This window comes from Varroa destructor, unplaced genomic scaffold, assembly GCF_002443255.2.
Source record: "Varroa destructor unplaced genomic scaffold, Vdes_3.0 BEIS01000004.1, whole genome shotgun sequence".
Lineage (NCBI taxonomy): Eukaryota > Metazoa > Arthropoda > Arachnida > Mesostigmata > Varroidae > Varroa > Varroa destructor.
Genome location: NW_019211457.1, coordinates 51,091,213 through 51,117,260, shown reverse-complemented (window position 1 = coordinate 51,117,260; position 26,048 = coordinate 51,091,213). Strand labels below are relative to the sequence as shown.

Here is a 26,048-nt window from a genome sequence, read left to right as displayed (position 1 = left end):
TGAGCTCTTTCTCAAATGAACTTAAGGTAGGTTATAAGTATAGAAAATAGAGAAGGAGGTGTTAGTTTAAAATAAATAATGTCCTTTCTTCTAATCATATGAGAATTCAGGAATCTTATGAGAATGCAGTGGTAGTTTCTTCAGCTAGCCACTGTCTATTCTGTTTCGTGGTACGGCGAAAAAAACTGCGTGCTATTTCTAGCCCTAGGTCCTCTTTTATAATAGGGCGTTTGATTGATGCTCCGTTTATTCATGTGGCCTATATCCCAATTATCGGATAAAATAAATAAAACCTATTATAGCCTGACGCCTAATAAGAGTTTCTAATTTCAATAAGTTTATCGAAGTTTGTCTTCAGACACTGGATATAATCTTGCTTATCTATTTATAGAGATCTTCTGGACGAGGCAATGGTCTAACCTCTTTAAGGTGTACCAAATGAAAAAGTATTTTCATATTCCGTCATAGTTTGACGACACAAACATATGCGACTTGACGAACACATGAAGCCTCATCGTCGCGTTAACGCCCACGCATTTCTGCCATCGTTGCTGGTGATGCCATGTCGTGGTTCAGTCTGTCACTTTTGCACTGGTTTTGTGAAATCTGCATTGTCCCTAGGCCGTCCAATAATTTTGTCCGACGACTACCTCGCCACGGCGAGTGTGCACGACTGTATAAAACAGGATGCAGTACCTCTCGCACACTGACGGCCACCACGACGGCGTTGTGAAAGGGAAATGCACACGGAATTACAGATTGAATTCAATGTAAAAAGGCTAAAAGTAAGTAAGCGATCGCGATCATATTCCCTCGCTGTGTCCGTCCGACCAACATGTTACGTACGAAAGTAGTAACGAGGAAAAGGAACCTGAGCGAGTGTCAATATGTCGTCGGCAAGCTGTGAAGCGTAGCAACGTGAGTGGAGATGACATTAAATTGAGAAGAGATGGGATGAAGGAGACGTACCGATGCGGGAATTTTACCGCCATAATAGCAGCAATAACGGTAAGAAGGATCGTCGCCAAACAGGAAACAAAACTAGCATCTGCAAAAAGCTGGGGTAGGGAAAGGAAAGACTTATGGAAATAGGAAAGGGGGAAATGGTAGATTACTGCTAACAGAACAGCAATGCTGACTACCGGTCAGTACGACAAGCAAAAGCAGTGATGGAGTCCCCAATCATCCAGAGGCAGGAGAAGACACATAACCGAACCCTGTTCCTGGGGAGAACTTTCAACGCCAAAGCCTTCTGCCGATGTATGAAAGAAATAAGTGCGTTCTCGTCTTGTCTGTGAGAACTGGATAGAAAATCACAGGAAATTTCAAATTTCTACATGAGACAAATGTAGTAAAAAAGAAAATAGGAATTGTTTTAAACCTACACTAATTCTACAGTACAATGAACCGCTAACTGCCGTAGCTGATTTCCTGACACTATGAAGGGGATAGTGGTGTTCCAGAAAAAAGTATCCTAACGCTTTATCAAAAAAGAATGGTATTACATATTTAATGATTGCGTTTGGATCATTGAGAAATTTTTCAATGATGACCATCATTTAAGGCTGACTAAGAATGAAAGATCAATGGTGTGGTGAAAAGGCAAGTTCCGTGTAACCGATGCTCAACGGTACATATAATTTGTCCTTTCGATTTGTGGCAACAATCTGCACTGTTGTTGGCAAGAGAGCTGTTTCTACAACAATCACCCTAGCAGTGTGTGCTTACTCCTTTTAGGTCTCCGAATAAGAGGGTTATCCATTTCTCATGTATCAGCTTTATCCGACTGCTTGCGCTATAAATCAATTCGCGAGAGCAGACCCGAGAGTGCTCACAAGCACTGGCAGAGGATCCGATTTTATCATAGACCTGAATCGGAAAACTGGGCTTATTGACTTTTTTTTTTTTTTTACAAGAATGGCCATTTGTTTGCAAAGGTTTAAAATGCTCTGTAGTTATTGCCCTGGGTCGTCGAAACAAATTCATTACGGTACAGCAAGTGAGGATCTGTCCGAGAATATAATTAGCTTAGTTTTGTGCCATTTGCAGCTCGCTGTAAAAAACCGCTGGCGTGTACTGCACGAAAATTTCAGTGCTTAGTCTTATAAAATTTACATGGCTTAAATAGAAATTATACGCAGCGTCGTACGCTCACTGCTTCAACCGAAGAGTGGCTATTACGCGATTCCAACCTTATATAGTAAATAATTTTCTGAGTTGATTTATTTTGCTATCTAACTAGATCAGAGCTGAATAAGCAAGAGCTCAGCACACGGGCATTACAAAACCGCCATATAGTTCACAAGAGAACGATGCTCTGTCTGCACCTAAAATCTCCATATAACCTGAGCTTCGGGCAGAAGGCATCTTTGGCTTGTTTTTTTTCAAACCTCCCATCACTGCTCGGACCGCGCAACGTATCACCTTGGTATCTGCTTTCGTATTTAAAGGACGTAGGCTATGAATGGGTATCCTTAAAAATTCGTGGCTATCTTCAGACCCAAAATTCGACAACCAGGGTCATACTAACAACCTTTCAATGGTCGAAACTGGATAAATTTAAGCTAAATAATATAAAGGTTAACTAGAGACGTTTCCCTGCTGCTCAGCATTTAAAAGGCTGAAGTTAGTGAAGGAGAGGTTTAATGAATGTACGCAATCTGACGAGCAGTCCGTAGCGCGGCGCGATATAGACCCACAACTGCTTGTCTGTACGATAGCAAAACCTACAAGACTTGGACCCATATAATTAGACCTCTACATAGTGCACCAGACAGCAAATGTTGGCAATCATTTTCGAGGTACATAAGAAAAATTCGTTCACTTTGTGCGTGCGCAGGAGTCCCGAAACGGTGGACTGGATGTCATAATATCTAATGCATAATGGTAACTGTCGCCGTTTTCAGGATGGTCTTGAAACGCAAACATCACTATGTACACACGATGTTACACTGTTGTGTTGCAATACCTGGTGTAGTAATACAAAATTACCTTTCATATTCAATTTGGCAGTAGTTATCAAAAACGACGTGACATACGTGATAGATATGGTACGCGTTGCAATGTAAAATGAGACGTCCCTCAAGCTATTTAAGGACCTTTACCCTAAGGATAAATGTATTAATTTAAGATATGAACTTCTGCTAACACGATAAGCAAGGAAACGTATACATCGAAAAAATGAGTGGATCCTATTATTGTACTTATTGAGTTAGATATTTATCTATATACACATACCTGTTATATCGTAAAAAGCGATTAAGTGGTCCGAGGGGCGCGAGTTCCATAACCATCATTAAACCTGTGTCAATCTCGGACACACCGAAGAGCCTTACGACGTGTGGATGGTCAAGCGAAGCCAAGAGATCTGCTTCTTGACTCAAAGCGTCCTGCAATGGAACAACAGAAGCTATTCCCTCATCTACCCTTGTAATGGAAACAACTCTACTAATGAACCAATAACATTTTCTATTTGAGGAGCAGAAAAGAGGATTAAAGTCAACTGAAGGAAAGTCAATGAATGAAAGAAAGAACTTTCCGCGGATTCACGAATGATCTGACACTCAGGCTAAAGCACTTCGGTACGCAAACACTTTTAGCAATACATATAGAGAAACTTGAGACCGCCCATACATAAAACGTTGCGTTGTTTTTTGTTTTATACGTAGTTCATTGTGAACTTTTTTCCTAGTAACGTCGGACGCTACAGCGTAACGCTTTTAGCCGTCAGATGAGGGAAATGGCACGCACCATGGATGCCTCGGAGAATTCTGCCCGGAGCGATTTCGTTGCACAGGGAATTTCTTGTCCGTCGTGCCGCAAAATGGCCTTGTGCACCTGTCCAAAGTTACCACAGCCAAACATTTCGATAAGCTGTAGACTTTCACGCTCAATATGAAAAACACCTTGTAAGCATCTCTTCACGTCGTTGTATGCTGCGTCCGACTGCTCCTGGCTTAGTACATCAGCCATCGCTGCAATTAACCGTATAATATATGATATAATTGTCATTGGAAGCTACACGACATGACAAACATATCATTTTACCTCCTATAGCTGGCCGCATCTGTTAAGGAAACAAACATTAATTGCTCGCCTATCAATTTGCTTGAACATATTGTTGTTGTCCAATGTTCGAGGGGGAAAGCTTCCGGCTGGTATTTGTTTCTACTATTATATACTAGTGTAAATAAATGGTTCCGGCAGTCAACTACGGCTGTTTACCAACCGTTTGCAGTCCAGTTGATTCGTATACTGCCAACCGATTCACCCGTTGCTCTTTACGACGTCACGTCTCGTAGCTGATGTACATACTTAAATAATATCAGTTATTCCTGTACGTGACAACTAGACATAGGCTCTCGTGACTGCGACGATACTGCTCACCCTTCACTTGGTGCTATTTCCATTTTCCTACGCTTAACTTATAGGCATTTCTATAGCGCACGTAAGAAATAGACGGCTAAATTAACGATGTTACTTATAATGTTTCACGGTAGCAAGACAGAGTAGAGAGCAATTGAAGTAATAATCTAAGACAATTAAGACTGTATGCAGTACAGATTGTTACGCTGTTTAATTTCAATACGCAAAGGAATAACTGCGCTTAATACGCTATAAATTCTGTAATGAACGAGGTGTTATTTTCACATGGAACTCTGTTGTATATTGTTTATCACACGTGTACTTCAAACACATGTGTTTGCGGAAACGTCCGTCTGAGAGCCGGCCCTAACACTGCACGCTCGTATGTATGTTAACCGAACAAGCTATATGAGTACAGCATGTCCACTCAAAACATTACATGAAAACACTCTCACTTTGATTACTTCATCCATTCCCCATATGCTTTACGGAAAACAATATAGGTTAAATGCACGAACTTCGGTGCCTGTCTAGCACTGAGTGAGGAATTTCCGCCCAGTGCGGGCGAGAAACGGCCGATACTGCCTCGATAGCGGAAGCCTTTATCTGGTAAGAACTCGGCTGGTTGGTTTTTATCATTTCTTCTTTCCATTTTTTAACTGTTAGATACGCTTCGCAGTCCGATGTTATTGCCGGTCGAGCCAGCTGCGCGTTGTAAAGTAGGAGGCCCAAATCAATGCTCGTCGGGACCTTTTTTCCGAGCGCCGTTCGGATCGGTGCTGGATCCATTAGGCAAGCTACTCTTTATTAACCTGAACATCGAAGTCCATTATCTGGAAAAGGGAGTGAGCTCAACGAGGAAAAGTACCACTGGTATTGATACAAACTGAGACAGGTCATCTGTGCCATTGAGTGTCACCAGACCTGCGCGATTCCGCATAAAGCGAAACGTTGTGAGTCGCAGCGTAGCGGTATACTAGTCTGCGAAACTCAGAAGTGACATAGCTGACACTGAGCGATTATAGATTATTTACAAACTATGAGTTATCTTAAAATAAAAATAAAACAAATAACTATTCGAGTTGTCCGTAATGTTTTTTTTTTTTAATGGGCAATTTATATTTTTGATTCTGTTCCACTACGCCGCTACGTTTTATGATTCATATAGTTGTATAAATAAGTTACAGGGAAAAAGTTTCCGGTTGGTGAAAGCGCAGGTTTACATAAGACACGAATTAGGCTTCTGTTTGAAACAATAATCTTAATTACCGGTTCTACTTTACTTATGAAGCCGCTTTTTTTTTTACCGTTGAACCTATACTTTTCCAGAAGGCTATTTTTGCATTTGTCATTGCACACCTACTGTACATTGTACTTAATAAACGGTAATACAAGCAGACTCGCACGCAAGAAATAAATAAACTTACGCTTCTAGTATTAAAAGCAAACATTGTGTACAAATAGACACTACATTGATGTGCATGAAGTTGAAGTATCGTATCGGCTAAAGAAAATTACTCGTAAGGCCTTTCCATCTACTGAAATTGTTGCATTATATAAGTGCTATATAATTAGTGAACTGAAATCTACAGCATATGGTCTGCCATAGCTAGCTGATGCTACCTTGAGCAAAACTTCTTTGTCGTTCTGGTGAAGGCGGTCCGCTTAAATTGTCGGCACAGAGTGGATCGAAGTCGTCCAATGAAGGACTAATACTTCGTGGCACCTCTTCTGTTGATAGCTCTCCAGCTGCGAGAGTGTTTTCGTCCACAGCTCGGATTTCTGCTCTAATTTCCTGAATGATCTGGTCTGAAGTTTCTTTAATCGCCTCCGCAATAGTTCGTTCCAGCCGATCCCTAGAAGAATTGTTAAAGCTGTTAAAACACTAGAAAAATTGTTGTATTCATAGTAAAAGTACATCATACACTACAATTAAGAAGTAAACCTGTATGGTTAGATTTGATTTTAGTAAGGGTACCACGTTAGTTCTCATGTCCTGTGCTCACCTAGTGATTAATCCGTGATCGCTAAAGCTTAAAATGATTAGCAAAAAAAAAAAGAAGATCGTATTTTAAGTTGTTTCTCGTTTGAAAAGCAGATATATATACTCGAAAGTTTAAGTTGCCAATTGTTTTGGAACTGATTTGGCAATTATAAAGTGCAGCATAAAATTTAGAATTTTCTAAACCTCGGAATTTCGGCAACTTCCGGGATGTCGACATTTTCATCGATTGTCTCCGTTTGCTGTTCGTTGCTTGAATGGAGATCGTTTGAATTCTTTTCCTTTTGGTATTGCAGCTTATCGAGGATAAGTCGTGGGCATTTTTCAATGAGAGAATCGATTTCTTCATAGTTCGCCTCGGAGAGGTCGATCAATGGAGGTGACGGAGACAAATCAATCGGAATCTTCATCGGCTTCCGGTAAGACAATAGTAAACCACTCAGGTGGTGTGGGATCTGGCCTTGTTGATGATGCCGACGGTGTTCATCTGTCATCTACAACGAACAAATAAGATCAGATAATCAACAAAATTGTTAGTGGAAGACCACAGGCTTTTAGGCGTGTCTCGCAACGTGCATTCATTCTACAACATTTCGTTGTGACAAAATAATGCTGATGCATCTGGATTAATGCTAGCGTAAAGAGTTTCGTTAAATTCTAGGCCCACTCTAACAGTTATTGGCCTGGCACCAAACTCAAAAGCTGAAAAATAAATGTTTTCGCTATATTTTCAAGCTGTGCTATTACACCTGAGGCACCGATTAGGGCACCTAGTGGTTATCTTTAGCTGAGCTGATGTGCAAAGAAGGTAATGCTCACCTGCCCTAGGCGAGGTCACAGTTCACTCCCAAGAAACTTATGCTCTTATCTTTACATTTTCACCATATTAGCTGTTTGACACAAAAACAATTGTGCTCTATAATAAATTATAGTCTCCCCTCTAGCTGAAACCTGTGATGTACAAGATCTACCCCCTAACATCTGCTTGAAGTTGGTAAAACCTCTTAATACCAATACCCCAGCAATTTCTACGGGGAAAATATAATAGTAACGCTTTAAATGCCTAATTTGTCTAATTAGTCGTCTAATTTGAAACGGGGCACTTTGCTTCAACCTAGATTCGAATCCTGGACTTCATCGCATCGAGTTAGACAATTTATCCACCCTATTTTGAATTAATCTTAAGAATCTTCAGTATATACTTCATTTGTAGGTATCCATTTTTGCAGTCATTAAAGGTGAGCAGAGGCTATCTATATGGATGTTCTATAAACGAGAAAAATATGTTTTCTTTGCCAATTTGTATAGACGGCGGAGGTTCTGCGGTCGGGCCAAACCGTTTACAAATAGCGATAATAATGTTCTCGAAAATTTAAAACAACTCATTCTCTGAGGAATGGCGGAGTCTTTAAAATGGATTTAGGATGTTTCACATATATATATATATATATATATATATATATATATTGGTGATACGATAATCTTATCTTGAACCGTTGAACTACTGTGATTTCCGGTCAAAAGGCCGTAACAAGTAATTCTTACATGCCTTCTTTGAAACCAAGCTAACACCACTCAAGGGGTTCCGCAAAGACCGAAACAGATCGCAGTAGAATCGAGGAAGATCCGGGTTATATGGTGAATCGTTAAAATTTCCCATCTCTCTCAATTTTTGCTGATGGAACTGTTATAGCACTGTCTGTTCACAAGTTTCAGTTGACTTTCTTAAAAACAGATTGTTGTAGACTTATTAGTTGTTAGCAGTAAAAGTCAGAATCGATCGTTTTGCCAAGGGTAGCTAGTAATAATGCACGATTTCTTTCCAACCCAACCACTTTTGCGCGAGTTTGGACTTGGCGAACGATCGTATAGCATATTCTTATTTATATTAGTTTAGTTACGTGTTATTGTCGTATGTGATGCACTTTCTATCACTGGCGCTCAATTGCCTTAGAAATGGCTCGGTTTCTATGGCGTTTATATGTGAGACAAATTGTTTAGTGTTAATTATTGTGTTTTTTTTTTCTAACCAGCTTTTTTTCAAATCGTTCAAAAATTTTTAGTGGTAAATGTTGTCCCTTGCTGATATCATAGCTACTCATGTTTTGGTCTCACTCAATAACTTCATAAAATTTTTCTGTAATTGGGGTTGACCACTAGAAGAAACACTTTTTACATCGAAATTTCGAGAACGAAAGCGACAGAGCCATCCCATATATACATATAAACAAACGTTTCTTTTTTCAACGTAGGCCCATTATCGTAATAAAATTGTAAAATATAGGTTATGTGCTTACGTTACAGTTATTTCAGAGGCGCTCTATTCTAATAAAAGTATTACTATAATGTTAGCGCATCTATTACTGCTAAATCCCAGCTTTAGAATGATGACAACGCCACCTCTACTTGAGATACGGAACTTTAAAGCTTTTTAGCTAGAAAAACAGTTCATACATTTTGGGAACTTAATATAATAGCTGAACTTCACGCTTTAAAAAACCTTGATCAAGAATACCTAGAAAACTGCGTTTTTAGCTTGCTAAAATCAACCAAAATTGAAGTTCAATGATACAGGGTCACAAAGTGTCGTGTAGGAATTCCTTCAAACAGTTTAGGATCATTTTGCCTCCCGCGCAATTTTCCTCAACGAAGGGGGGTTTCGATATAAATCATACACTATCATTTAGCCCTGTATTAGTTAGAGTCAAAAAGGTTTGGGTCATTCAATCAACATTTTTCACGCTCTATGCCGTGTCAGAACTGTGGGGGGTGCTTGCGTTGTTACAGTTACTGTGCCTCTTTATTAAAATATTATAGGCAATTCACATATTAGCTTCCGGCTGACATAGATATATACGATTTTTTCACGGCTTTTAAGATCATTTTTGTCAATCAGATCAACGCGTTATTTAATATTTGCTAGTCTCCATTAAACCAACGTACGGTTTGCAGATGTACATCTGTATGTCCAACAGCGACGTTAGTAGCACTAACGACTTGACCTGCCAATATCTGCTGCTGGGCTTGTTGCCGAAATTGCGTCTGCGTCGTTGGGGCCGTTGGCTGGTCATTGTTAACGTAGACCGGATCCGAAGGGTCTTCACTGAGGATGTCTCTTCGTGCGAGTGAAGTTCGCGGGGCTGGCACTGGTGCAGGCACAGGCATGCCGGAGCAACAGTTTAGATTGACATTTTCTGTCAGAACGATCCGTCCACTAGGAGGGCCGCCACCACCACTTTGGCCTCCGCCGCCTTCGTCACCGCTGGAGGGCACCGTCATGCTGAAGAATAGTAAAAAAAAAGATTTACATATTCAAACTGTTTGTATAGACGACGGGTTTTTGGAGATTAGCCGGTTGGACACAAAAACAAATAAGTGCATGATTAATATACAGTAGATAGTAATGCACACCAAAATTAGACTTTAATCTTCTGTCAAAAGGGCAAATGTTTCAAGCTGTAAAAATTATTCCTGCACCTACTGACATAATATACACTGATCAACTTATTACAAAATGTTCTTTATTTTAAAGAAACGAGAGGCTACAAAATCTTAGAAATCAGGAATATATGTAGGGTCGTGCGTTAAAACTGGCAGAGCTCTGGGGGCTCTGTCGTACAGGCATGCATTTATCCGCCGCTCTTGGTATCAGGCGGAAACCAGTTCTTTATAGAACGAAACAACTAGCTCGTCATGACAAACAACAGTGCGCTGTTTTCGTACTATGGCCTAGTTTTTCTGCGGTGGACGAGCTTCCTCTTGCCGTCAGTCGACCATCTACGTGATCGCTAGAAAGTCCAAAGAGGATTTTCATAAATCAACAGGAAAAAGCCAAGCATGATTTGGATTTGAAAATGTATTGAAATAGTTAAAAAAAAAAATCGTTTTTGATACATCTAGATTTTGGTACAGAAATAAATAGCTATCCTGTCGAAGAGAATATCGATTACCGATTGAACGGCCCGGATCACGAACGGCTAGATTGAAAAGCTCCTTGAAGCTTTTTAGCTTTTTTTTTATGTCCTCACTGCTTTGAAAATGACTAGTTAGTGGCTAGCCCTCGAACAGAAACTGTAACCGCGTTTTGTTATAGTTATACTGGAAAGAAATCAGAAGCAATACTTTTAGCACATGTAAAAAATCTAGGGACATATTTATTCTTGCTTCAATTCAATGCATAAGAAAAATTGTCAATTTAGATGCAGCACCTTGGATTGAAAAGCAGAAATCTAGTTGGCTCTAAAAGAAGTGTTTCCCTCACAGTCTCTTATTTTTTACTATTTGACATTAATGTTATTTTTTTTTTGCGCATAAATTGTGCGATTCAGTCACGAAGTTGTCAAACAACGCTGGCCGTACTACGTATTTAATTACGTATTGATTGCTAGCTGTTGTCTGACATTTTCTGATTCAATCTGGCCGTAGTACATATATTGAATCCCCTATAATAGCATGTTCAACTTAGATTAAGCAATCCGAATGTTTGTTGAGTAGTTAACTTTCGTTCGTGTTTACTGAACGAAAAAACAAACGAACTATAATGCTTTGACGGAATCACTACGAGTTTAAAGGATAGAATGAAAAGGAAATAGAGACCTTGCCCTCATATTTTTTATGGAGTACGTTGTCCAGTCATCGTACAGGACCTTATTTCGTTCGACCGTAAACAATATCGTATAGCTATCCAATTCTCTACGGCTAGAATCAAGTCTTTAGCGATCAAACATCGATGCATTTGGCTTACCCATAGTGGTTGTAGTGTTGCTCCATATTACGAGCTTGTTCACAAGCTAACTCGTCAAGAAGTTTGCTCTCGTGAGCTCTTCGGCCGCGACGGGTAGTTCCGTCAAGAGACATGAAGTACTGAATAAAACCTGGTAAAACATGGTCGATTGATGAGGACTTCTGTAGCTTGCCTGATGATTGTTTGCAGCCTACTCCACAACCACCACCACCGCCGCCGCCGCCGCCGCCGCCGCCGCCGCCCCCGCCTCCGATACCGCCCACACCTGCCTCGCCAGCCCCAGGGTAACAGTTTTCGTCCCCACAACACGAACCTGTCATGGCTTCCGTGTTACGGACCTGATGTAACCTGAAATCGCGAAATACGAAAAATCCTCATCATATGGAACAGCGAACGTATGGCCAGAGAAACGATGTTCTTACCGTCGGTAATATGTCTACTGGACTAACATACCACAATGTTCTGCTTGACGTTGTTGTGATAATAACTGATACACGGATGAGCGTCTGACGTGTACACCGTAATAGCGAAAGAAAACGTGATTGAAAATTAAGTTAGCAATATATAAGTAGATTATTTCAAACTTTGGAGCCGTATATCGTTTCGTCCTCCTTTTGAATTCTTCATGTCGTATGGAGTATATAATAGAAAAATAAAAGCAAAACTATATTGGCTAAGTTTAGTGACTAAAGTAAAAATCCTGCAGCCATTCATAAATGAAAGTGATTTTTTGCCAGCTGTTATTATAGTTTTCCTGTGAATAAGCGATGCTTGTACGCAATTCGATTTTATCGGGAAGATGAACATTGACCGCACGGAAGCCACATCCTGTTCAATAGTATCACCTCCAGGAGCTAAATATAAATCGCCTACCCAAATATATCGGTCCTCATTATGTGTAAAATTGTAAAGATCAGCTATCGAATTTGCAAACGACCGATTTCAACGGGAAGCTAGCGAACATAAGATAAGGATTTTACCGTTGTCTTTGCCAGTGGCGTTCTGATCAAGCAGGTATATAGCGTCCTGATCTGGCTGCTTTCCTGTATTTATGTTTGTATGTATGAATTACCTTGGCAGCGTCTTCGCCGATCTGTACGATGTATTTGAGCCTGGCGTCGAAATCGATGATACGATCTTATTGAGCAGGCCCTTATTAGGGATGGTACCAAAAAGTTTAGCCTTAGGGGACTTGTTGAAAAAATGCCTTGTCGCCTTCGAGATGTTCTTGAGGAAAGTGTTCTCGTCAAGCGAGTCTGGCCGTACCACAGCCTCTATCAGAGGGCACCAAAGACCGTCCGCGAAAAGCGTATAATGACTGACCAACTATATATATAACAACGAAGACACATGACGGCAAGCACACAGAGACACAGGAATATTCAAATACGAACCGGTTACTTGGTATGCTCCAGTCAATCACCGATGAATATGAATACATTTACTGATCTATTCAAAATCCAGAATACCTAACCTTGATAGTTATTATAAATCTAGTATTAATAGTTTACATACAAACAGCCCTAAACTTTAGCTCTTTAAGTTAACCAAATTTCAATAGTACATCTACGCCTGTCTATGTAACGCGGCTGTTTTTGCTTTGTGCTGTTTATTACCCATATGTATAATACGAGTAAATATTGCTGTGTATCGTAATCAGAAATGTTATTCAACAGCCTTACCGACATAAGGCTGGGAAAGGCATAACCATCCTGAATGGCAAATTCCCCTGAAGAGAGAACGTCTACTTTATAATGTTTGAGCGTACAGGCGTGACTTAAACACAACGCGTAGCTTGAGTCATCACGTTCGCGAATTCTGAAAATGAAATGTTTGTATCTTAACTATATGAAATATACTAGATTCTATAGGGGCGTTTGAGGAGAATATACAAGAATGATACAATATCTTGTATGTTATAAAGAAGTTGTAACAATCAGAAGAACATATCAGGGATTTTTTTGGTTTATCTAAAACATCATAAATTTTGACTGAATTCTCACTAAGTGCCAAGCTTATTCATCAAACATAGTTTCACTGTACACATCGCTTTTTGCAGCGTTCTTTGATGCTTTCTCTCTATGAGGGGTCGATCCGATCCGTTACATATTGGCGCTCTCTACTGCATACACGCCTCGCCACATTAAGCGAGACCCAAAAATTTACTTTTTGATTTCTTTCAAGCCGGCTTTCATGTTTTTTTTTTTTGTCAACAACTACTAGTAGCAACTTATAATACCTAAGAAATGTCAGAAAGCTTCCGTACACAGGTGCACAAATGCACGTGATCATACACTCCAGATCGGAGAGTTCTACGCTAGGTACTCACAGATCGACGTAGAATTTCCATCATGTTAACTGGCAATATAACCTTTGTTGACGACTCTGAGTAAACACCACAGGAAACTCCCCTAATAAGCAAGATTATGACGCAAAGTTCTTAATCTTTTCGTCTCTACCTTTTCTTTTCTTTTCTGGACAATGGAAAAAAATTCATTTCCCGTCCTTCGCTCTGGACACTCTGCCCCAAGACAACAATGGACCCCACCGTTTGATTAACCAGCAGCTCCGCCATTTGAACATGTACTATTATCGTTTGCACACGATTACGGTAACGCGTCGAAGCATACGGGATTCCACAGACGTTGAAAATTTTCTTTCAACTTCTTTGCTCCTCTCCACACATAATGGAGCCAATATCATGGAACGAAAAATGATGGAAAACGATAACGGAGTGGGAGCCGAGTTCGTCTGAGTACTGAGTGGAATCATGCTGCTGCTTGACAACGTACAGTCAGTTGGTATGGAGTAATGGTTTGCTGTTAGCTGAGATAAAGTAAGCGACTCTCTGCAGGGAAAACGCCATAGAAGGCTATAACGAAAATGAGCCAAAAAGCCAGCGTTTTTCGTATTCTCCGTTCTAGCTGTCAGAAGTCCCGGTCCTGATCTGGATTGGACCACACGCCTTGAACTAACGCAAGGAAACTATGCACTTTGTTCAACTCAACTAATTCCCGGCGGACGAAGTAATTAGACCGGCCATCGGGAAACTTTGCCGGGATTGACTGGCTAATCTTTAGGGATGCCCCTGCGACTGATGACGTTTACCACTAGAATTACAACTAGGCCTACTACTGTTACCAGTAGAGTGTTTCTGAATGCAAGGCCTAATTGGCCCAGCATCAACTAAGGAAAAATGTTGCAACGTTCTTTTCATGTGGAGTCGAACGTTCGGTAGAACGTTGGACAGACAGACAAATGGACAGGAGATTTCGGCGTCCCAAAGTAAAAGAGCTACGCTATACCCAAAAGTTCTACATGACCGAATTTACACGAACCTGCTTGACCTTGTTAACCTTGAAAAGTCTCGGCTGCACAAGAAGCAATCGGATTCGCAAATCGAGATGATATGATACAGGGTGCGATACAGAAGGGATTCGCTACTGAAATTAAGGCAGCACATTCGGTTTTTTCCTAGTCGAGAAAAAACAATGAATAAACGAGTTCTGATACGATGGGAAGTTAAAAACAGGTGCGCATATCGTTTTTGGTCAGAAAAGGATCACTTGAGAATTTTTAACAAATAAAACTGTTACAAAGAGCTCTTTTCTAAAAAAAAAAACGGTATCTTCAATTAATCTACATAGTCGGTCGATAAGCTTCCTCAGATCTGCTTTTGCTTAGGATGAAATTTTACACGGACAGGTCTGTTGTGTTTCTTTGAAAGCACAGGAGTGCAAACGAACGTAGCTGTTTTAGTTTGTCAAAAATAACGGTGTTTAGCTATATCTGTATACGTACAATATGTAGTACCTATTTACGTACAGAAAACGTCCGTCCATATGTCCAATTTCTTCAATTCGAGCTTCGGCTTCAAGTCGACTTAGAGGGCCGTGAAACCAAGGCTGAATTTCGTGAAGCGTCTTGCTGATCAGCACACGTAGATCAGCGGCATCCTGCTGCGTCAGATTTTCTAACCGGTTTTCCTGTAATACGTTTGCAAGTGCTTGAATTGCTATGCCAACACTATCGCCCAAGATTAAAATTAAAAAGAAAAAAAGTCTTGTAGCTGGAAGCCCGTAGCAGCTACCGGCGAGTCCCACAAGGATCTGTCTAGCTTTCGACATCTTGAAATCGAAATGGATCAATTTCTTTTTAATTTTAAAAGTATTTTTTTAAATTAAAAATTAATTTTAAAAGTATTACAAGCATCGTACACTTTCTCTAAAGGCAAAAAAGGTTGTAAGATGTATTTAACACTACTTGACAGTTAAGATGCATCGTACCGTCAGTCACAACAACAACAACAATCTTCGATATGGTCTTCGAGAACGCTTGACAGAACGTATTTGACAGAATGAAAGATTTCCCTAAGAAACCCTTTTTGAAATATCTATGTGTAGAAGGGAACCTTATCTTCATTTAGGCTGGCTGAAGATAAGGTCAACTAAACATAACGTTTATTATACAAAACGGTTAGAAAATGTTCCCTATTCCAGAGAGGACGGCCGAACTCAGTGTTGCGGTGGTAACCAAAGGACGTTGTGGCAGGAGAGAGCAAACGGACAATGAGGGAAAACTCCGATCTTTTATCATCAAGAATACCAACACACACATATATATGTGTTGGCACGTGTGCATGTGTGTATATATATATATATATATATTCGATGAATACCCGGGATACGGTAGGGGTCCTTGCCTAGCAGCAACGACGAGAATGGAACAAGGGGACAGCAGTCTGTAAATTCTCCTTGGTGATGCCACGGAGAGGCTGTCCTCCACTCTTCTTCCAGGATAAAGAATCCAGCGTTCATGCTAATCCAAAATTCACAACAGTCAATGATAAACTATCGCGATGAGACACAAGGGTTCACTATGAAACGAAACAACAGACCGAGAGCATACCTATATGCATGATTGTACTTTTTCTGTGTTCGCGGTAAAGTGCTAGTGTACATATATCGTACATGTGTACACAATCAACATGATGGTTGCCGTACAGCACGTTTCTCATAACTCATAAAAAAGAATATGTATTCGCGTATTGGCTTCAGTGGCGAAGACGAACCTTTCATGGCTGCAAGTAGATACGACTTAGAGAAAAACGGTCGCTGTTGTATAGACGTCTCCAACAACAACAACCCCTGGGGCCGCTATATTTCTAGTACAATATAATAGCCAGTCCCATGCTTGACGTAGAGGCTTTTCCGTATTTCGTGTTGCCCTTCTTACCTCGCCAAACACCACAGATACATAGTGAGTATACAAAATGATGATAATTCGGTGGCCCAGTAGTTATGCATATGGCCGATACTTTGGGGGGCAAAAAAACTAAGGGACAAAAGGAAGATGTAATCAACAAAAATGAAGACAGCGAAAACACATCGTAGTGTACTGCCAGACACTGAAACGGCAATAAATTTATGAGGATAGAAACATAACCGTCTTGCCCTGTCCATCATGAAGACGGGAGTGAAAATATAATGCATGATAGTTAGAAGACACATATTCATACCTCGTTTTGTCTGCAACTAATCAGATCATGTGTTGAGAACGAGTGTGAGTTCAATACTGACGCATGTTATCAGGCTATAGTCAATTCGTGCGATAGCTAAGACTTTACCTACAGTAACCATTATCTATTATAAATGTCTTCTAACGGCGATACTGAACATAAAGCTCGAAACATAGATATCATCTATCAGCCTAAATGCAAAAATTTTTATCCAAAAATCATTTTATCATTTTTGCTAATAAATTGAACATATTTACTGAGCTCGCTTTTGAATGTAGTTTATTTGTGAGGTATAACAGACCGAATCCTTTTATTGACTATTACCGTGTAGAAAGCATTCGTTATATTAGTATTTATAGATGAAATCTTAGCACAGCTTATAAACAGGAAATAATTTCCTCTGTAACCATTTACGTTAAGTTATTCATTGAGAGTGTTTATTTACCGACATCGAACGAACGGTTTCCTGTATTTTCTATCTAAGTGTAAGGTAAGGTAAATGACTGCGACAATGGAAGAGACACCACCGGAAAAACATAAATGGGAAAATGACAATTTCGCGTCGTTGTCGTTGACGGGGAAAGTAACGTACCGTCCTAGATGATGACAACGACCCCGACAGGAAGAGGGAAAAAAACCGGGTAGGCTCAGTAGAAAAAAGGCGACTCGCTAGGCAAAATTGGACATAGATATGCATGTGTGTGCGCATACACCGTAGAGATAAGATGACACGAATGGAAGCTCAGAGAGAATATATTGAACGAAAAAGAGTACATGAACGGATACACAACGAACCGATAGGCACTTCCCACGCTTCCGGTAACGATGATAGCGATGTCTATAGACTAAGCCATTCGGGATTGCAAGAGGAAAAGGGGACGATATAAATAGTAGCGGATAGTATCGAACGGGTTGGCCGTGTCTCAACTCACATGGGTTTTGCAAAACATAAAAATCCGAAGAATCCAGTAAAAAGCAATGGAACAAATACAAGAAGGGTATCGATCTATTAGAAAGGCAAAAACACGAAGAAACTAGATGTGTAAAAGATGCTGGTAAAAGATGTTGTGGTATGCGTCGAAGAGTATGAAACAAATGGAACAAGTTACTGCTCATATAGCAATATGAAAGAGACGGCTAGTTAGAGATCATAGAATGAGAAAGGGAAAAACTATAAGAAATCAGGAAGTTTATTTGGCATGAGTATTGGATATTACGAGATATCGAGTGGCGGAAAAACGACACGTACACGTAAAAAACGTACTGGGACGTTGAACGGAATAAAGAATTAGTTAATGAATAATCCAACGGTTTCGCGTAGATGCTCGTTGGTTACATACGACACTTCATGCAATAAATCATGGCTGACTTTAGGTTCGTTTCACTGGTAATGCCTTTTTGCGCAAATAAAATATGCCGTAATAGTGATTTAAATTGCTACATTTTAATTAACAAAATGTACGTTTATCATAAATGTACAGACTAGTTGGTGCTCTAAGGTGGTTGCATTGTCAGTGATCTGCGAGCTTCCTGTTGATCGTTCAATTAAAAGTTATTATTTTTTTAAACATTATTTGACCTAAAGCACTAATCGTAAACAATTTAGAACCTGAGCCTTTTTTCAACTGGTTTTGCAAATGCTAATAGATAAAAAAAAAAATGAACAGACAACGCATTTTTGATATCATTGCTACAAAATGACGAGGCTTCCTTTATTGTAACCGTTATACATCCGTCTCGGCAGATGCAACATAGTCCATTTTCTTCTAATGTGTTACCACTATGTTGAGTAGTCTTTCTGCTCTTGATGACAAAAGCAGTAGTCAATTCTCATAAATCAATGTTAGTTAGTTCGTTTTCATGCAACAGGTTCATAATTACATTTAGAATACTGTCAACCAAACCATAAAATTGTAACAATCACGTAGACAGGTCGCCTTTGCACTAAACTGCGTTTCTGTTCAGCAACAACGGCATTGAAAGAGAAAGAAGTATGAGCTCAGAAGGTCATCGTGCATTTTAAATAGATAATTATTGTCGTAAAATAAAGAGATGTTCATTGTTTATACTCACATCGAGTCCCCATTGTCTCGACCGAAGAAGGATGAACTTCTTTACTTGTTCTTCCGAAAGGCCCCAGTATGTCGGAGGAAGAATGGCTTCTACGCAGCGCTGACATGGGTGCAAAGGTTTTGTTGCCAAGCCTTCCACACTTTCCACCAGCTGCAGAGGATCCGGAAAGCTTTGGTCCATTGTGCCGGCCAGTACGAAAGTACCCTCGGGTAAACAGGAAATTCGGTAGTGAAGCACGCTGTAACGGAACGAAACAGCAGAATTTTTTTTTGTAATTTTTGTAAAACTCTAGCTTGTATTTTATCACATGTAGTTCTTCTTCTTTTACGGCCTATGTGTTTTCAGTTGGCTAACCAAAAGCTAGGTATTCTAAGCTCCAATGCCAGTTAATATCGTATAACGTAAGCATGGGTTTCAACAATTTACAAAACGGCTTAAATATTGTTGTGATTTTAAGTAAATAAGTTTTACACAATATCTACGAGAGCAAGAACGAGATGTCTGAGAAGTATCGAGTTGTTTATGCTAAATCGATAACTTCCCCATATACTTCGACACATTTGAACCTCATTATCAAGTGGGCCTCAGCGCTTTGAATGACTAATTAATTACCCATCCCTAGAAAGCTTTTTGGCTGTAGTGACAAATCAAATTATGTATTTTACCTAAGAGTTTGGCACATTTGGTTTTAGTTTTAGATACCATCAATTGAACGGTGAATTTGACATGGCAGATATTACAGTAAAGCAAACACCAAACCGGAAAAGTATCAGCTGTCTCTTAATCCAAATAATTTTACAATATCCAATTCAGTCTATTAAACAAGAAGTATAAATTGTCTAGGTTATATATTGTCTGCTTTGACTTGGTTGAAAAAAGGTGCGGACTTCAATAATTGTTATTGATTACAAAATCTTAGGTTAATTTTAGTGTTCGAACCTTGACCCAAGTGGGTCTTGCATTTACCGCTGTTGTGCCCGGGACAGTCCAGTTGATTCTGTATAGGTGCCTTTTTAGTTGGTAATAGAATGTACTTGAAACAATATTTCGTGTTTCGCCGTAGAGAGTACCGCCAAAATCCCATATTGGCTGAGACAGTTCCTCAATTAGGAGGCATCATTTCAGGGCTTGCTGCATATAGTTGGTTATATGCTGACCTGAAGGGTGGCGTAAGTTTGAGGCCACACCCACTCATTCCAGCGTCGACATGTATGGATCTATCTTTGCTAGAGGAGTCAGTTGCCATAAGCAGAACTGACAGAGAATGGCGGGACTGTTCAAAACCGAAAGAAAGATTAAGCTCCAGAGTGCAGCTTTGGATGTTAGGGCTTAAACTAGCTTCGCTCATAATAAAAAATGATTGATTTGTACGTATCAAGGCACTACCTGATGAGTTCGACTTCCAACGTAAACGAGGGCAATAAAATGAGTGCTTAAAAAATTACGTTGCCTCCCATTTAATAATAAATCTTCTTTTTCGTGTTTTATGTATTTGCGTCCTTGTGTAATCTTCCCATCTAATAGTTGTGTATTATATTTCTTTAGGTCATTTATTTGTATCGTTTACGAATTCCATTGTATTAGATCGATCCCGATCCTGCCCAAGTAGTAAATGATAAATAAGAGAAATGTTTAATAAGTGTACTCCCGGCTGCCATATTTCGTGAGATTCAATTTAAATTCAATTAATTCTAATTGTATTTAAATATAACAGCGCTTTTTCTTTATTTATGTCGCTTCAGATCAGGGGCTATATCCGTTTTAGAGGGTACCAACAGATTACCGGTCGTTAGACGACCAGAAGTTATGAATCATACAGTTACAAGAAATATGGAAGCATGCTATATCACTTCATTTATATCATTACTGTTAATATGCAATGACCGACTGGGTGACGAGTTTAACGGTCGGAGCGTAGAAGAAGAACCGAGTTAGCGGTCCGCTGCTGTTTTATGCCGCCGAGAAAAATCTTCGTCTGGCAAACTATGGAGACAATCGAAATGAGTAACGTATATACGACAACTTGATAATACGTTCTATAAATATATGATATATTGCTGAAGTATAGTGAGCAGAGTGAGCCGTAGCTTAGGATACAAAGGCAGCTTGTTATTAAAGGTCAAAGATGTCGTACAATAAGACGTCAATGGTTACCTAATACAGTAATTTATTTCGAAACAATATAAAAAAACACCTAATGCACGGCTCTAATCTTATTATATACCAGGTCCTAAACGAAACTGCTGCATTCAAATCCACTCATGTGACGGGGGAGAGAGCTTCATAGAGAAAATGCTCGCAACGGTGAATATAAAGGGCGTCAACCTAAATAAGTAAATGAAGAAAGCGCAAAATTTACTACAGGAGCTTTGAGGAAGTGAACATCGCACCGGAGGTGATGTAACAAAGGCTAAGTCGTAGTAGAGGCAGAAATAAAGGTGGGAGTGGGGTAAGTAGGCCTCAGTGAATTCGAAAAAATTCGCGGAGCCATAGGAACATCACACGGCCGGGAATGACCCCGAAAACAATAGCATGAGGGTACAAAGAAATGTAACGATAGGAAGGGTTGCTTGCTAATTACTATGGGTATCATACTGGACAACGGGACAATCGAGAAATGCCGCAACGAAGAAACACGGATTCTCGTTATGCGCAGTCGGCGTCGACGCCGGCCTCGGAAACGAGCCTCCACTGCAAGGCATTATTATGGGGGCCATAGGTATTGTGTAAAGTGCAAAATGAGACGATGCTGAAGTGTGAACGTTAACAAAATGGCGCACGTTCTTTAGTTTTTAACACACTCACAACTTCCTTGGGGCCCAATGTTTTCCGCTTGGGGCAATTTTTTTACTATATTAGTCTTTGACCTGGTTCGACTACCACTTCGAACAGGCCGTCTAGAACCACTACTAATAACGCAAACTACGTTTAAGACAAGGGGCAAATAAAAAATAGGTGAGTTAAAAAAAGCCGATTTATTGTTGACTTCCCTTGTCGGTTTCTTCGTCGATTCGTGCTTATTTGAACCCCCTGAACTTCTGTTAGCTAGAATGCTATTATTAGTAGACAACTTCATTATTGGCCTATACCTAGACAAGGCTGCTTGTAATCACCCAATAATAGAACCACAAAGGTGACAGTAATCTGCTCGTTCACTTGTGTCCGTAAAGCATGCAGTGTCGAATGGACCGGCAGCATTTATAACGGCGGCGGCATCAGCCCTGCGAGCACGAATATTCCTTCTTCAGGCCCATTTGGGTCTCGTCCACATGGCTATCGGAACGTCAAAGCCATACAATACTCGCGTTCTCTACCTGGGGCAACAGCAGAAGCAGGCACGGGGCAAATTTCTGCCAGTTAGTTGCAGCTATATGAATGGACCATGAAGCATGAGAATATGATGGCAAAAAAAGGCTTTCTTGTTTATAGAGTTGCAAATGTGGTCAGTAGAAGGAAACTCTATGGCCAGTATCCGTTGGCTGCAAAAGTGTCGGTACCAGCTACTCGTCGGTGTCGACGGCGGGGCAGTCGGTGGGTCTGGGTGGGTCAATCGGCATAGAAATTGCGGGTCATAGCAGTTTCGTGGCGCGCGGCTTTTTTTACTAAAAGACCCTTGAGATAATTTTATCGGCAGGGTAGTGATTCGGTTGCCATAACTCGACGTTGTCATTGTCGATTTCCAACCATGGAAGGTTCGCTGCCGAGCCTGCTTTCTTTTTTCTTGGTTCGTTAATTGCATGATGCACTTTTTTCCTCACTGTGTCCCTGGCTATTCTTTATGCGCGGCTAGTTTTCCAGCGTTTTCTTTCGTTCATTTCGCTTCTTCTGTTCTTTTTTTTTGTACCGTCTATCTATATGCATTCTCCTTTAAAGGTCAGACCAGCCGCTGGAATTCACCTTTATCGGGACGACGATCAACACGATTAGCAGCAGGAGCAGTAGTATTCTTTCTCGGGAATAACCTCTCCGCGAGACAGGTTTTCGACGGAATAGTTCATTGCATTGCTAATAAGTGTTGCGATGAACACTCTGTCTGTAAAAGGCTTTGGTAGCGATACTTTTACCACGATCAAACTCCGTGTCACACTGGGGTAATTGATGCCGAAGCGTTTTACAAGGTCTGCAACAACTTCTACAAATTATACCTCCTTAGATATATTAGGTCCATTTCACATTATGCATATATTTTTTAATGCCTCCTTTTTCCTAATTCGGCTTAATATTGTCTGCTCATAAGTGCCTTACAGAACATATCGGTCTAGCATGTACCCTATAGGACATATTTCTACCCTTCTTTACATCTGTTTTTTGCAGTCTATTTTATTAAGTACCCTCTTATGATGCACTGCTAGAGCATTATAATAATCCACTTGAAGTAGATTGTGACATCATACAAGGATCTGTTACGTAACTGCATTTACGATTAGAAAACGCAGTAGCAATTTGACAGCTGTACATCAATCCACCGAGAACACTACCGAGCATGCTTTATTACATGGAAACAAACAAAACTTACATAGCTTACCTGGTTGAACAGCAAAATCTAGTTGAAAAAGCTGCCGAAGGAAAGATACATTGATTTTTTTCCAGAATTTGTTTTCGACATCTTAAAGATTCTATCGCGCCATTCGATAGAATTTTTGTCGTATTATTTCAAAAGCCTTTCAAAAAGTTTATATCTTGACAGACCACAATGGACGCAGAAGAAGTAGCATTTCAAGCCAGAGCTTCATTTCAGGCAAAAAAAATCCATAGTGCAGAGCGCGTTTTCTGTGAAAACTAAAATACATTCGTGGGCTGGACGGCTTTTCCAGTGTTAGAGAGCAGATGAAGCTTCTGCCGAAGATCGTAAAACGTTGCCGTTGAAAAGCAATTTTCCTAAGTAGGAGGTAACAGTACTGCCGCCGATACCGCGCCAGCGAGTGAAGATAGCAGAGCAAGGAGCGATTACGCTGGCCAATAACGATAATGCTATTTCAGACCGAAACCGTACTGCCTAACGCAAAAATTGGAGGAGCGAAAAATTTCTAGGTCGACGCCGTGATGGGCGGATGTTGCGAGGTTGACAACCTATGATGACACGATAGATGGGCCGCTGCGAGACGGAAAATAGCTCAGCACAGACTCAGACACACTTCGCAACGGCGTACTATTTTCACCATCATCTCACGCATACGCACGCTGCGGCTGTGAGGGGAAGAAGGCCGGCACCGCGGGCCTGCCGATGATACCGAAAAAGTATTTTCCCCCATTATTCTACCATCGTGGCCTGATGAAAGCATTTTCGCTACAAATTCTTCCAGCCTCTACGAGGGGGCCAGGTTCTAATAGGCAGCACGGTTGAATGTCGCGCGAGGAGGAACCTCGAATTCGACAGTGTCGACGCAGATGCTTCACCGGGATATTCTTCGTATGTATACATAAATATCACACGGGTGAAAAAACGCGTCAAATATGTGAGGTTCAGCATGCGCAAATAGTTTAGTGAAGCAGATGATTGGGTTCATGCAGGGAATGCTTACTAGGGCCTTACAGCGCGCGGCAATGTAGCGATTTACTATTATAAACCCGTTCATTTCCGAAATCTACAAACGGCAGCATTTACAATTTTTGTCTTCTACTAAATCTCATATTCGGTAGATAATTTTATGAGGAAAATTAGTTAAAATAAAAGAAAAAATGTTGCTTGCTACGTACTACGATTAACGTGCCATGGAATTAATTTAACAGCGTATTACTTACCTCTTCTCATAGCATAGCGAAAGTACAAAATCCTCTTTAGATTTTCGTAGAAGGTATAAGCCATCCTTGCATCCTCGTTCGCACAGAATCCATTCGGCTGTTTCTCTGGATATATTTCCATAGTAGTAGTTTACTTTGTCCATATCCACCGGCCCGTTTTCGGGTAATGGGGACAGCCGTTGATCGGCCTCCTTCATCGTCTCTTGTTGGACGTTCTGCTCTTCGAGACCCAGCGCGGATTACGTATGCATTAACTACTGACAGAGGCAAGCCAGTGTAGTTGGTCACGTTACTCACGAGGCTAGCAGCATGAGGTTGAGATCAAAGAACGTCGGTGAGATGTGAACCAATGACGACAATGTTTCACCGAATCGTCAGTTATTTGAATGACAAACAGAGTCAGATGATCACGAACCGACGAACAGAATACAGTGCTGGCCTCGGCCCCCGAGTCAGATGCACGCATGTTACGTAGAGCAAAGCAGACGATTTTATCGGGGAGAGAAACCTACAGTCCTCTCGCTTCAGACCCCCTGGGAGAAAGTCACAGCCGCGCTCTTACCATGCGCTACGGACACAGCGCTATGGGTACTATCCTTAGACGATAACGTTGCGAGGCGGGAGATTATATGAGAAGGATCTGGAACAGGCTGATGGGAAAATAAGACGCCAAAGAATTAGGCGTGAACAGAACAATTTTTTGTGACTAAATTACTACTGGGACCGAAGTGAAGCTGAGATGAAAGAACGAAAGGAAGCTAAGAGAAAATACACTATATGTTTGAGAGAGGTCTCTTTGATGATGGTTTGTGCATCAGTTAGATAAGAAATATGTAGCATATGCGTACGAGGGACAACTTTTCGCATGGCGTGACGCGCTGCAGCGTTCTATTCTTATATATATATATATATATATATATATATCTTTTACTCAATGGAGTACTAAGATCGTCTTCTTTTCGTCTATCCCTTGCGCTGCGTTACTTACCAGCGCAACTGCTCAACGACGATTTCGTTTAGCTAACTCCTGCAAGCAAGCACCCGCCTGCCTTAAAGGAGGCTAACGAAAATCAATGCTCTGAGAGCATATAAAGATGTCGTCCGACAAGGAAAGATGACGAATGAAACATACATACCAGGCTGAGGCTATCTTTTTCAACGGGATGATGAATTCTCCCTCTCAAGAGTGTTCTCGCAGTGGATAGTGGTCATCTACATTGTCCTATAACTTTTAAGCGAGTTTGAAAAAGATCTAATCTTCACTAAATTTCCTCCAGCTTGCCTGGTCCTTTGCTATCCAGCTCTGGTCCCGTCTTAGCGGCCTTATTGTTTTCTGTTTGTGGAAAAAGGCTGTGTATCATGATGTGTCAGTTTCAAGTAGAACTACCCGTACAACAACGTGCACTCTCACCACTCACCCCCACTTACCCTCTTTGTTTCGCTTATCTGTGTGAGATGGTAATTAACGCGTCTATTGCTACTGTACGTCTCATTCGTAAAGGTACGATGGATAGGCCAGGTTTACTCGGACCAGGCGCTGGGTCATGTGGCATCTCTTAACGCCAGAGACGTGGCTAGTGGTATCCTTCCAACCAGGCTGCGAA

The 26,048-nt window shown here is 40.7% G+C and overlaps 3 protein-coding genes across 8 annotated transcripts in view; 1 reads left to right on the top strand and 2 right to left on the bottom strand.

Annotated features, from left to right (window-relative positions):
* Positions 1–14,704, top strand: part of LOC111250213 (uncharacterized) — a 58,323-nt gene extending 43,619 nt beyond the window's left edge. Inside the window, exons 5-6 of one of the 3 annotated variants that reach the window (XR_015326348.1) lie at positions 6,664–6,786; positions 11,301–13,058. The gene's annotated coding sequence lies outside the window, so the exon portion shown is untranslated. Of the gene's footprint in view, positions 1–6,663; positions 6,787–11,300; positions 13,059–13,642 lie in introns of those variants that run through there. The other 2 variants (XR_015326352.1, XR_015326349.1) reach the window with 2 other exon arrangements.
* The window catches only part of LOC111249906 (uncharacterized), a 31,625-nt gene extending 6,984 nt beyond the window's left edge, over positions 1–24,641 (bottom strand). Inside the window, exons 1-12 of one of the 3 annotated variants that reach the window (XM_086987010.1) lie at positions 24,445–24,641; positions 18,703–18,940; positions 14,937–15,097; positions 12,794–12,929; positions 12,184–12,437; positions 11,112–11,459; positions 9,311–9,647; positions 6,554–6,861; positions 6,372–6,398; positions 5,989–6,221; positions 3,751–3,974; positions 3,238–3,389 (exon numbers count right to left, since the gene is read on the bottom strand). In XM_086987010.1, the coding sequence (XP_086843136.1) occupies positions 3,238–3,389; positions 3,751–3,974; positions 5,989–6,221; positions 6,372–6,398; positions 6,554–6,861; positions 9,311–9,647; positions 11,112–11,459; positions 12,184–12,437; positions 12,794–12,929; positions 14,937–15,097; positions 18,703–18,940; positions 24,445–24,641 (2,615 nt within the window). Of the gene's footprint in view, positions 1–3,237; positions 3,390–3,750; positions 3,975–5,988; positions 6,222–6,371; positions 6,399–6,553; positions 6,862–9,310; positions 9,648–11,111; positions 11,460–12,183; positions 12,438–12,793; positions 12,930–14,936; positions 15,098–18,702; positions 18,941–19,668; positions 20,739–24,444 lie in introns of those variants that run through there. The other 2 variants (XM_086987012.1, XM_086987011.1) reach the window with 2 other exon arrangements.
* Positions 24,642–24,952: 311 nt separating this feature from the next.
* LOC111250208 (uncharacterized) overlaps positions 24,953–26,048 on the bottom strand; it is a 28,429-nt gene continuing 27,333 nt past the window's right edge. The window contains exon 9 of one of the 2 annotated variants that reach the window (XM_022805080.2): positions 24,953–25,084. In XM_022805080.2, the coding sequence (XP_022660815.1) occupies positions 24,969–25,084 (116 nt within the window). In that variant the 3' untranslated portion in view covers positions 24,953–24,968. Of the gene's footprint in view, positions 25,095–26,048 lie in introns of both variants that reach the window. The other variant, XM_086987014.1, reaches the window with a different exon arrangement.